At 36.8% G+C, this 13288-nt stretch overlaps 1 protein-coding gene across 1 annotated transcript in view; it reads left to right on the forward strand.

Moving 5' to 3' along the window:
- CEP128 (centrosomal protein 128) overlaps positions 1-13288 on the forward strand; it is a 198922-nt gene that overhangs the window by 32536 nt on the left and 153098 nt on the right. The window contains exons 9-12 of the mRNA XM_088145261.1: positions 1872-1958; positions 3768-3842; positions 6990-7122; positions 9928-10088. Coding sequence (XP_088001387.1) covers positions 1872-1958; positions 3768-3842; positions 6990-7122; positions 9928-10088 — 456 coding nt within the window. The remainder of the gene's footprint in view (positions 1-1871; positions 1959-3767; positions 3843-6989; positions 7123-9927; positions 10089-13288) is intronic.

Consider the following 13288-nt stretch of genomic DNA (forward strand, 5'->3'; position numbering starts at 1 on the left):
GAGCAACTCTGTGAAGAGGTGAGAGTGACTGGCCCAAAGTCACTGTTTTGTGGTATTTGAGTATAGAATGCAAGTAGCTTAATTTTTTAATGTATTATAAAATATCCAACCCATTTAAACTCTTATGCTGGAATCTGCATGTATGAAACAAATGTGCTAAGCCCTGGGATTCCTGGGATTTTTGTACAATAGTACAAACTCAATCCTCTGTTGAGTTCAGCCTGTATATGTGAGTATTAAAGGTGTGGTGGAGCAGGGTCGCATATGAAGACCTTATATTGGTACCCTGCATGTTTTCCTCCTTTGTAATTCACCAAGAACATTAAGGTTTAATACGTTTTTATAAGAACTTGTACAGCTCTTCAGGTTGGGTATGGTTTTTCTATCCCACCAAACTTTTAAGCTTTGTGACTAAACATCTGAAAAACCTAAGAAGTAGAACCACAAATTATGTGGCAATTTTGTAGTTCTTCTCCCCTGTGGCGTATATAACAATGGTAGGTGGCTTAGAGCTGAATGTCAGGGTTGGACACCTTTCGCACAATTGGCAAAATTATATATCTCCCCACCTGGTATTTTCCTCAGGAATATCAGCTATGTGGAGATCTATCACTTCTGTGTTTTGGAAAAAAGAGCCGTGGATTAAAAGGATGATTTTGAATGTACAAATAGCTGAAAAAGAAAGAGTTAGTGACTTTATCTGCTCCATCTGTCTTGGGTTCTGTTGGAACTGATCAGAGTTTCTGTTGAAGCTAAAGCATTTATAGCTGCTTTACCTGCAAAAAGATTCATGAGAGAAAAATGGAGCCGCAGATACGTCCTTATGGTAGGCATCAAGTGACACCTCCTCTTTGCCTGGTTTAAGTTTAATTAGCATCCTCTGATGGAAACAACTTCCCTGCAATTCCTAATTCCCTGCAGTTCATACTTCTTTGCAAAGAATTGTAGTTATGTGCATGAGGCACAGGCTGTTTTTAAGGCAAAGATACACATTACAGGTAGTCCTCATTTAACAATGCTAATTGGAATTGGAAACTCCATTGATAAGTAACACCAATAGAGGTGAATATGTGTAGCTCAGGGTTGAACTGTGGAGTCCTTGGGGTTTTCTGAGCTTGGTTCTTGCAAATGTTTCATTACCCTTCATTCACTACCCAGTGCACTGAAGATGTTACCTAGCAGGGTAATGAAACGTTTGCAAGAAAAGAACCAAGCTCAGAGAACCCCAAGGACTCCACAGATAAGCAACACGGTCATAAGTCAAAAAACCACATGACTGCACTGCTTAGTGGTGGCAGTGCTGTTTGCTGTCATTAAATGAGGACCGCATGGGTCATTAAGCAAGGATGTCACATGACTGTGACTTCCCACTTCCTGCCAACTTCCCCATTGACTTTGCTTGTGGGAAGCTGGCAGGAAAGGTTGCAAATTGTGATCACGTGACTGCGAGATGTGGCAATGGCCATAAGCATGAGGTCCGGTTGTAACTATTACTCGTTCAGCACTGTCATAAGTTTTAATGGTTGCTGAATGAGTGATCGTTAAATGAGGACCACCTGTATATGGGAAATCAGTGACTTCTGAACTCTTTTAAAATATAACCTTTCTTGCTTGGTCTGGATTGTAGCTCTCTGATTTAAAAAAAAAAAAAAAGTGTTCAGCTTAAGTAAAGTTTAGCTCAGTTTTGGACCATAGACATTTACAGTTTAGGAGATGTCAGAGTTAACTTTTATCTGTGAATAGTATGCAGTGTATATATATAAAGTTCATGTGATATCATCAGACATAACAGAAAATACTGAATATTTTTTAGCATATTTATAAATTAATTAGTCCCCCAAACCTCACATTCTTTCTCTTTTTCTTTCAAGGCTTTAAAGCAACAAGATGCTAAAGCTAATGAAGCAGAGATTGTCTTGAAAAATAAAATTGCAAAAATGGAAGATGAAAAAAGCAAAGTAAGATTTAAAAATTTAACCATAGTGATATGGTGTCTTGTAGTGTCTTTTCCCTGTATGATTAAGAAAAACAGGGTTTGAAGTTTTTCCCAGCTGACAGCAGGCAGAGAGTTGTGGTTCATGCCTTTCATATTAAGATGACAAAATATAGAAAGGGAAACTGATCTGGAACCTTTCCCCATCATATGCTGGTTTAGTGTATGGAAGGCATTTTTGTGCATGTTGGAATGTCAAGCCATGTGGGCAGCCTGATGATGATAGTATGCATTTGCTGCAAATGCTGTCATGGAGCATCTGTTCTACTAATGTAAGCTCCCCATAGAACTCTGGATGATCATAATTCTAAATTACATGGGGAGATCTTTCCAAGTAGAAGAATTATCCCCTGGCATATATTCACCAATCAGCTAATGAAGCGTAGTCAGAATTATGGTGGATCTTGCTGTTTGTCCCCCCCACGTCCTCATGTGATTCTGCTCATAAGGGGGATTTGAACCCAGAAATTGGGCTTCGGGATGAAATTGTCTCTCAAATCTATTTCACAAAATTCTTTGTGAATGGCACCTTAAACAGAACAAAAGAAAGATATTTCTTTTCTCATTGGTTTTTCAATCTTAAATATTGCAAATTTTAAAAACTTGGTTTGTTGTCTATAGTGAGAGGCTTTGAATGTGGTACAAGTAGAACAAAGTTGATAGTTATCTATACCTCCAAATAAAGGAGGTTCCATTGTTTTGGGCCTCATCCAAGGAAACTTCCTTAAGTTGTGTTGGGTAGGCTGCAGACTGCATATGACTTGAACATCAATTGAACTTATGTCTGGCTTAAGCCAGTTACATTATCATTAAAATCAGGGAACTTAAATAATTGAAATTCAATTATTTAAATTGAAATTCAAGCAAGAATTAAAATGTGGCAAACAATTGGGGGAAGAAAACAGACCAAATATCCTTGTTAGGGAGAACTACAAACAGCCATCATGAAAAATACTGTGTTTCAACTTTCTGCCAAACTCTTTGGGCAATGGTATTTGGAGTAGCGCCTCTGAAGATGAATGCAGTTGATGGGCAGGTTTATGTAAGAGGAAGGGAGATATCCTGGTTGGTAATATATAGTGTTTTGCACTGGATCTATAAATGAACTGTGAGCCAGAGCAGTTTAAATGCAATATAAGTGATATAGTTAGAAAAAGCAAACACTATTATTCTGGCTGCCACATGTTGTACCAACTGTTATTTCCAGACACTCTTCAAAGGAGAATATTGGGAAGAGAACGTTTTGTTCTTAATGGTTACAGTATGATCCAAGATATTCAGGGCTTCAGCTTCAGCATCTTGAATTGTGCCTTGAAAATCATAGAAAATCAATCCTAACAAACTCAAACAATTTTTTTTTTTAATATCCGTAATTTTGTAAGAACACTGCACTTTCTTTCTGTTTTGTATTGTTGGTAGATATATGCAATGTTCTTTTCTATTCTGGGTTGAAATTTTGGCTGTTTCTACCCTACACTCCCACCCGGCAGAAATGTAGGAGATTTCTAGGAAATAAACCACCTTTAAAAATGCATTAAAATCATTAGAAGAAGGATGCATTAGCAGCTTATTTATGCAATAGCATTTAAAAAAAAGTAAATGCAAGTATCTGTAAATCATTTGCTTTAAAATACCACTGAGATAAAAGGCATTTTTCAATTGAATGTAGCATTGCATAAGAAATAAGTTTTCAAAGTACTTTGGAGTATATTAAGTATCATACCTAAATAATTCAAACATTACTAGCAGTGAAATTGTTTCTTTTTCTAATAAGCTTGAACAGGTTTTGGAGCATTCCCGGAGGAAACTGGATCATTCAGAAAGTAGTAGAGAAGTTCTTCTCCAGCAGGTAACTGCTTTCCTCTGTGAAAATATAACAGTAGGCTATATTTGGGTTTCATGAAATCTGCTACCAGCTATCTCAGCAGACAGTTGGAAGGAGATATGATAAGAAAAAGTTCAGAATCCTGTGTATTAGGTTAGATTACAGAATTTAATATGAAGTTATCCTGTCAAAAAAGCCTGGAGAAATATAACAGAAGATGGTGGTCTTGTTTCGTCTTGTGAGGTGGCATTTACCTACTAAAGATGTTCTCCAGTTATTTTAAGAAAGAGGGATTGAGTTGATTGTTTTACATTTTGTATCTAGCCCTTCCTACAGCATGGGTCACTTTAGAAGGAGGGAGCATTTGATTTGAGATAACCAAGCTGGTTTCACGACTACATGGGGATTTGAACCAGCTGTCTGTGCTCCATGTTTAGTAGATTTCCACTGTACTATTTTGGACTAGAATAGAGTGGAGAAGGAACTCTTTCATACAGGATAGTAGAAAACTATCATACAAGATACCAGTGCATGATTCATTTGCATATTTAAACACTTTTCTTATACTTTAGTTTGCTGCAGTTCAAAGCATTTATTTCCTGGAGTTATTCTACATTTCAATTTGTCTTTGCTCTAACTGATTCTGTTAAAACAAGCTGTGTTTTAAGAAAGGTTGGCTGTCTCAGATCATATAAATGCTTTCATAGACTTTATTGGCTTCAGTTTTTAGTTTGGTTTTTCTTGCATTTTCCCAAACTCATTCACAGTATCTGTTATATAAGTGGTAGATTACCATATTTAATGTAAATTTTAATGAGGTTGAAAATAAAGTAGCATAATGAATAATACAGACTGAAGTTTTTATTTATTGCTCAAGATACATTCATTTATTGTGCTAATTTAAAACTTCAGGCTTCCTAACATACATGTTCTGATATGTTTTGAAAGAGTGGAAAAAATCCCTGTCTTATGATTAAATAAATTAACTGATTGGACATTTTTTCTAATCTGTGGTGAAGCTGCTATACTTTGCTTCATTTCACACATGGAAATTACAATTTGAAAATGAATTGCTTATTGTACCTAATCTCTTTTTTGGTGTCTAACAATATCATTTTTTTTCCAGAAATACAACTAAACCTCCCCCTCCATTTTTCCATTCAAAAACTTGTGTATTGTGCTTATAAACATAATCACTGTTAGATATATAACAATTTGATGTGCATTTTCCACCTGCAAGGAAAACAGTAGCTAGGTGAGAATTATTTTGATTAGGAAAATGGTATAGAGCAGAAAGTGTCAATCACACCAATACTTTGAACAAATTTGCAACTTTGCAGCAGACTTATTTCAGTATAATATACAAAACTGAAAGATCCAGTCAAGGACTTCCATATGTTTGGTCCTGAACATATTTTCCTGTAGCTGAAGCGTGCCTGCATTACAAGCATATATTCATATATCCCCATCATGCTATTCATTTTTAGGAATATGCAAAATATTTATGCAAAATGCAGAAAAAGAGTGAGAAATGATGAGCAAAATAAATTAATGGCAGGAGATAAGATAATAACAAAAGACAAAAAAAATTGTTATGTCTCTCCGTACTTTTCTATCTTTGTAAATCATCCTTGCTTCCACCACATCCATACACTGATTCATACATTGCCTTTTGTTCTTTAAACAGAAGATTTTGAGAATCTCCTCAGTTCCACCCAATCGTGACTTTTCTCTCAAACCATTCACTCTTTCTTCACATATTTGTTTTGCAATTTGATCCTCATTTTCTCTGTATAACCAAGCCATGTCAGTATTCTTCTTTCATACTACCACTTACTTGTGTATTTTGTCCACATTTATCATTATTCATCTGTCCGTTCTTTTTGATCCTATCTCTTCTTGGTTTACCACACATAGTACTCCATTCCCACTGTATTCAGATGTTTCTTTTCTCCTGAGATACCCAAAAGTCACTTCCATATATCAAAATTGGCAGAACCACACTTCTTCTTACTTCATTTAAAAACATTCCGTGCAACAGGGACATGTTTTTTCATGTCTTTCCTTTTCTTCCATGTCTACTTTTTCCCCAAGTTCCATTCTTGCCACCACCTAATAATGGGCTGTCTCACATTCAGAATATCTCATCCTCCTTGAATCCTTCACTAATTATTTCAGTCGTCATAAACAATCAACTCAGTCATGCTTTTGGATTTATATTAATTTCTTTGTTATGTGTACATATTGACTTAGTTTAAATTGCATATTTAAAACAAATTGTAATTTTCTAAGCAATCTTCATTCTCATTTGTTCTTGGGTCTCTGACCTAGGAACTTTTTCTGTACTCTTTCATCTTGTCCCCACCCATGCATTCATGTCACCTAGCACAACAACTTTGTCCTCTGTATTTCATTCATTCAGACTGTGGTGTAATTTTTCCCCAAACTCATCTATTTTTCCATGATTACTCTTACCTGGAACATAAACATACAATTATTACCAATCTATGAGTTTCTACTTTCATATGTACCAGAACAATCTGAATGATATGAAATCATACTTTCTGACATACATTTTAGCCCTTTCAGTCATAATTAAACCTATACATTCGCTTTCACAAATACATTCAAGTCCACTCAATAAGGTCATACCATCTTCATTCAGATCTCTTACATCCATCCCCTTTTTCTTAGTTTCACAAACATACAATAAATCTTTCCTTTCCTTTCCTTTCCTTTCCTTTCCTTTCCTTTCCTTTCCTTTCCTTTCCTTTCCTTTCCTTTCCTTTCCTTTCCTTTCCTTTCCTTTCCTTTCCTTTCCTTTCCTTTCCTTTCCTTTCCTTTCCTTTCCTTTCCTTTCCTTTCCTTTCCTTTCCTTATTCATGCTCTTTACCATTTGCTTCTCTTATATTCCAAATCAGATGCCATAGGGACAGCAGAATTCAATTTCTAACAACACCATGGCATATGGAAGATATTGACTGTATATTGCATGTATTTGGTTTATTACAAATTATACTTCAAGGATAATGGATAAGAGTCTCATTTTGCTTCTGCCCTTGTATCCTTTAAAGATTTAATGAAGATACAATTCCAGATTTGATTGAAATTACTTTCTAGCTTGTTTAAAAAGCTGGCACTTGTCTGTGTATATGTATGTGTGTGTGTTAGATTGAGGATCTCCGTTCCCAACTCCTTAGAGCGGAAGAGGACCGTTTGACTCTGCAGCATCAAATATCTCAGGTTGCTAAGCATCCCCGAAGCCATCTAGATGAGCAGCGGGATGACAGGAGGAAGCAAAGAGGTATGACTTTTCCTACTACCTTTAGTACCCATTATTGTGAACAGAAGGACTTAGTACTTGGAACAGTGACCCACATTTTGCCAAGAGGCAGAGATGAAAAATGGTAAGCCCACATCTGATAGCCAAAACTATTTTTTAAAAAAGTGTGTGTAAATGCCCACCATCTCAACTTATTTCTACTCATTATTCATTCCACAAGGGTGCTGTGGAACTATAACACTGAAATGTAAAAAATAGTAGTTACTGAGTAGTTAAAGAAGACACAATTTAACTTATGGAAAATGTATTGCATAACTTTCTGAGAGCAGAACTGAAGTGGAAAGTGCTGATTTCTTATAGGTTGCTGAAGGATTGTGAGACCTACTAGTGTGTGTACTCTATGTGCTCCTCCTGTTGTATGAATCTAGTAGAAGCTGAGAGGCAAGTAAAAGTATATGATGAGTTATGGGAGGGACTCAAGCAACCCTCTGTTTGCCATTCATGTCAGAAAGAGTAATATGGTTACATTCTGTGATTTCATACAGAAGTAAAAAATCAATTATGCTTGGTAGATTTTAGCCTTTGTTTCACTTGGCACTGAACAGATCAGTATAGTTGGATCCCTAAATATTTAGGACTGCTGTGAGGATTATTCTAGGCATCTGAAGATAAAGTCACTCAGTTCTGCTCAAACTGGACTTTGACTATGATTGTCCCAGTCAGGTGGGGAATTTAATTCCGGCTGCTAAGCTTAAGAACCATGCTTGGTTCTGGCACTTTTAATGATAGAGGCTCTAGTCTAATCTGCCAAATACCCAGAGAGGCATGGGAAAACTATTGCCAGAATATTTTCACAATGGAATCACTAGATAATCCATTTGTGACTGACTCTTGAAGTGTTCTTCCTGACTGACTTCCCATGTCTACATTTGAGGTCAAGGTCCTTATGCAGCTAAAACCTGAAAGAGCTCTGGGAGGAAATTTTACCCCCTAGAATTACTAAGGGAGAACAAGGGTTGGTGGGCTCCAGTGCTGGTTGCCTTATTTACCCATATTAACAGTTCAGCACGTTTTTATATTGATTGGAACTATACTACTATCATCTCTTTTTATACAAAACAAAGGAAATAGTCCAGACCCTGCCAACCATGGACCCATACATTTGCTTAATACAATCATCAAGCTATACGTTGTGGGATCTTTTTTGAGCTGCAGATAATCATATTGACTCAGACTGAACACAAAAGTGCTAGAAACTGGGACAGTTGATTTGTTTTTGTATCTCCCTTCATAGCTGGGGTAGACTTTTATTTTACAAAACAAGAAAAGCATACAAAAAGGGGATTGTAAATTACAAATGCCTTCAGCTATTTTAGAAAACTAATATCTTATTACTAGTGTTCTATCTACATCCATGCCTTATTCCTATTACCCTTATCTTTTACTAATATCCTATTCCTAAATCAGTGTTCCTTGTACTAAAGCTATATTGTATTTCCACCATCTATTTTCTGTAGGCTGTTTATCTGTACTATATCTTTAAAATCCTATTTATCTTCCTCTGTTCTATATATCTATTATATATTTCTGTATTGCTGACCTTTATATTTCTTTTGTATTAAACTCTATATGCACTGTTACTCTTTCTACATCTTTACTCCTTTTCTACAGAGTTCAATCGGTCCTTTACCTTTTTGGTCCCTTTTTCTATTTCTGCTTCTTTGCCTTTTCTGCTGGGTGTTTCTGGCTGGGCCTCTTTCCTTTTCTCCTCCTCCAAAGGCTGGCTCCGGCTAAGGGGAAAGGGGGCCTCATGTCAGGGCTGAGGAAAGAAAGAAAGAGGCCCTACACAACCCGGGTGCCACAGCTACTACTTCCTTTCCTGTTGTCTCCTTCATAGTAGGGCTTTGGGGCTTCTGTTTGTCATGTCGGCTCCTCATGAGGCCTGCAGCTGCAGAGCTCCCAGGTAGACATCTTGTCTTCTCCCCTCCTCCCCCATCTGTCCAAAATTGCAGCTTGGCAGCTATGCCATCCTGGCACTGAGAAGGGAGGAGCACGCAGGTGCTGCCAGCCTCTCCTTTCACACCATATGTTAAATATTTCTATCTAAAATTACTGGCTTGGGTCAAAAACGAAAACATTCTCACTGAGGAGCAGGCCAGCTTTAGAGGGGCCAATCAACTCTGGACCACTGTCTGATCCTTTGCTGTCTAGCAAAAAAAAATATTCCTCTCAGCCCAGAGGCTTCCTTTTTGCATCCTTTGTTGATTTCAGATGACTCTTTGATTTGATCTCAAAGAAGAAGCTATGGAAAAAACTAAAGGGATCCTCAATAAATAAAAGGTTGCTCTTTCTCATTCAGCCTCTCCACTCTAACACCTCTTTGAGAGTTAGATGTTCTCCTTGGGGACATGTCTCTGGAGCTGTCTCCACCCAGAGAGAAGGAGAGCAGGAATGTGTTCTAGGCCCTGTACTTTGGTAGTGTACTGCCTCTTTCTCTTACCTCCTGGCTTAGAGGTAGGTGAATGTGAATATTTAAAAAGCTAGTTGTTATCCTGGAGTTAGAGATGGTTTCTGAGGGAAGGCAACTCCTCCATCTGCAGTGTCCCTAATTGGTTTTTCCATTATGCTACAATATGCCATTCAAAGGAGGCAACAGCATGGAACTAAAAGGAAATCAAGTTGATGGAGTACAGACACACATATGTCTAAGCATATGTTTAAATGTTCAGTTAACTATACTGCTCCACAGAAAAATTGTGCTTAGAAGTAGCCCCTTTTTTTCCCCTTTTGGTTTGGTCTGATCCTAAATTGTATCATATGTTCCAGTTGTTGAGAGGTCTGATCCAGAGAGGCAAGAGATGGAGAAACAGATCTGGGAATTAAGAGCACAATTAAACCACAGTGCTGTAATGTCAGAGATAGAGGAGCTGAAGCGATGCGTTGAGCGCAAAGACAAAGAGAAAATGCAGCTTGGAATGCAAATGGAGGTAAACTTTTTCTTACATTATAACCTTAGGGACTTTTACTTTTCAAATGCCCTTTTGTGGGAGATATGTGTACTAAAGCTTGGCCTCACAAACATCATCAGGTGAGAGCTGCAGATTAGAGTTCAGATGTATCGATGCTTCCCTTGTGAAGAATCAAACAGAAAAAATCCTGTACATGAAACCAGCATGTTAGGTATTAGCTTCGTCTTCTTTCCTTCACCATGTTACTTACTTTGATATCGCTAGGGAATTTAGAGGGCAGGGCAAGTAGTAATACTGAGCAACATTCATTCTGTAGTCTTGTTACAGTTTTGAGTAGCATGGTACATAGTCTTACGTCATTGCAAGACTGTCATTTCCACCTGTAATGAAAGTAGTCATCCCCAAGAATGCCAAATATGAAGGCTTTTATTTGTGAAAAGTATAGCTGACACAGCATCCATCTGATCTTGAACAAGTGGAGTAAGGTCAGCTCTAGTTAGTACTTGAATGGGAGGCTATATGGGGCAGTAGACTAGACTGGGAAATAAAAAAAATAAAATAAAAACACCCTGGAAAAAGGCAATGGGAAATCAGTTCTATATTATTGATAAGAAAGAATGGATATGTCCAAGTAGTCACTAGTTGAGCATGGCTTAAGGGAAACTTTACTTTTGTCACAGTGGCTGTAAGTATAACTTACCTCTTGCTGGGTGCATGTCTAGAATTACCAAACTGTTAACCATAAAGACATAATTCTTCCATTATCTAATAACTACAGTTTTAAGACATACGTTTAGCCAGTCGATACATGTGGCAGGATTAGTTTTGACCCAGTATTGGTCAAGCCTCTGAATAGCAGTGACCTGAAGTCAAGATTAAAAAATGTCTAACACAGTTTGGAATGACTACAATTCTGTAGAAAATATGTACCGACAGAACAGTTTCCTGTTTGTCGAGCCACATGTGCAGAAAATTAACTTGCTTTTCCTGGCAACTGTGAGCAATTTCTTTTGAATACGAGCAAGATTAACTAAAAAAACCTGAGAGAATCAGCTGAGAGTGACAACATCATCTGTTACGCTGGAATGGACCAACAAAAAGCAATGATAAGACTCTCATTGACTTCCTCTCTTTTGCCCAGACTGTGCCCCTTTCTTGAGCTGATTTGAAAGGAAAAGTTGCCTAATTTGGAGTAGGCTGATGATCAGTGAGATTGTGTTGGCTAGCATCATTTGTATAGACCAGAGGTTGGTGCCACAATATTTTAAAAATGGGGGGAGGGGCAGTGGGCTGTTGCTGGGAGTGGGACATCATCATTTCAGGCAAATGGATGGGGTCAGGTTGGGAAGGTTGTTTTATAATTGTTTTATGACCATAAGGCCAATTGGAATATTTGCATGCTGCTTTGTCTGAAAATGGAAAAATAGAGAATTGTTACTTTGTAGGGTAACTCTTTGTTGCTGAGTTTCAGTGGAGAGATGCCAGCGTGATGCGAGTCACAAAAAGATTTTAGAGCCTGGAAATGGCTTTGAATTCCCAACCACGGGATGGATGTTAACCCAAATGCAGAATTTAACAATAGACTGGTAGCTAATTGACTCAATATTAAATGATAAATGTATATTATTATTTGACACCATATTTGCATTTAACAATAAAATGACATAGCAGTCTGCCACCATTTAAGGGATTATTCTTTTTGCAACATATGTAATCTTTATTTTCAGTTTTGTTCTAGAAAACAAAACTGTTTACAATGTGTCATTTTTTGTAAACATTGATTCTAGCAATAGTCCTTGAATGGGTAACCCGTTGGTCATTCATACATTTGAAAACAATGTTTCAAATTCCAAAATAGATTTGTTGCTTTATTCAATTGATATAGAGGATACATTATTTTAGAAGACATGACCAAAACTGTACATAAGTTGAGATGATTGCTGTTTTGATTTCTTACTATGATTTTTAATTAGTATGAATCTCTTACAATATTCATGCTATACTTATTATAAAATTACTAAATTTTGACTATAATTTTAAGCATGTATTTGGTCAGAGCTATTTTATGATGAAGGGTTTTCAGTAAAACATTTGAACGATATAAGAAACTAGCATATGAAAGTAATATATAATTTCCTTTATAATCTTGTAATCACAATTGTATTGGAAGCTATAACTTCCTCCGAAGACAGGTTTTAACAGTAAATTCTGTTGAATACAATTCTAATAAAGACATCTGTAAAATAAATAGTCAAGCAAATAGGAATGCAGTTAAGATACAACATGCTAATTGCTTAAAATCCTCTTGCTTCCCATCAAAGGAATAAAATTGAGTGTGATAAAATGTTCACATTTCCTCAAACATTTGAAGACTTAACAAGAAAGGTTACTAGCTGAAATAACCTGTTCCACTTTCTATTTTATCTAGTGGCATCTCAGTCTAACAAGAGTGTCAAATAAGCTACTTTATGAGAGGAAAACAACTTTTCTTTTTAAGAATGTAATTTGGGATCTGATCACTTTTTACATGTGCAACCCCAAAGAATTTCTGGGAATTGTACTGTACAATTTGATGATAAAAATATTCATAGTAGATAGCTAAGAGAGCCTGCTCTTTTGTAAATTTTAAATCCATAGACCTAGACCCCTGAACCATAAGAACTAATTATGTAATTCACATTTTGCTTCCTGCTATTATCCTTTGAGGATAACTTCACTCTTGATGCAACATTAAGCCACAAAAGGCTGTGAACTTGAAAACTACAGTAGTAAAACAGCATCCCATCAAATCTGATCTTTATAGTACCATGTCCATATGCAAGCATAACATTGCTCTTTGCTTTTTCCAGATGGAGTTGAGCAAGATGAGCAAATTTGCTGTATGGATGATTGGGAAAATATAGGATCTATCTGCCTCAGAAGGGCTTGATCAATTTATTTTGTGTGATATTCAAAGTTCTCAAGCTGTTGGAATTTAAAATTGAGATTCACAGGATTCTGTGGGCTAGATCTCTCAGCTTGTTCTAGTCAGAAGCAGCCATGATTGATTGTCTGTTTGCAGTTTGTTCAAGATCGCTAATGAGAATTGGGCTGATCTTGTTACAGAGTTTTTAGCAGGCTGGGAATATTCAGCCCAGGTCATTCCCAATTTTGCCGTTTATGCAATTCTGAAATATAATAAGATTGGGCAAGCCTACGTTGTCTTAGCCGACTACACT

The sequence above is a fragment of the Python bivittatus genome, unplaced genomic scaffold, assembly GCF_059951505.1.
Source record: "Python bivittatus isolate LINGU-HERP-01145 unplaced genomic scaffold, Pbiv_v1 ctg000480_np1212, whole genome shotgun sequence".
In the NCBI taxonomy this organism is placed as follows: domain Eukaryota; kingdom Metazoa; phylum Chordata; class Lepidosauria; order Squamata; family Pythonidae; genus Python; species Python bivittatus.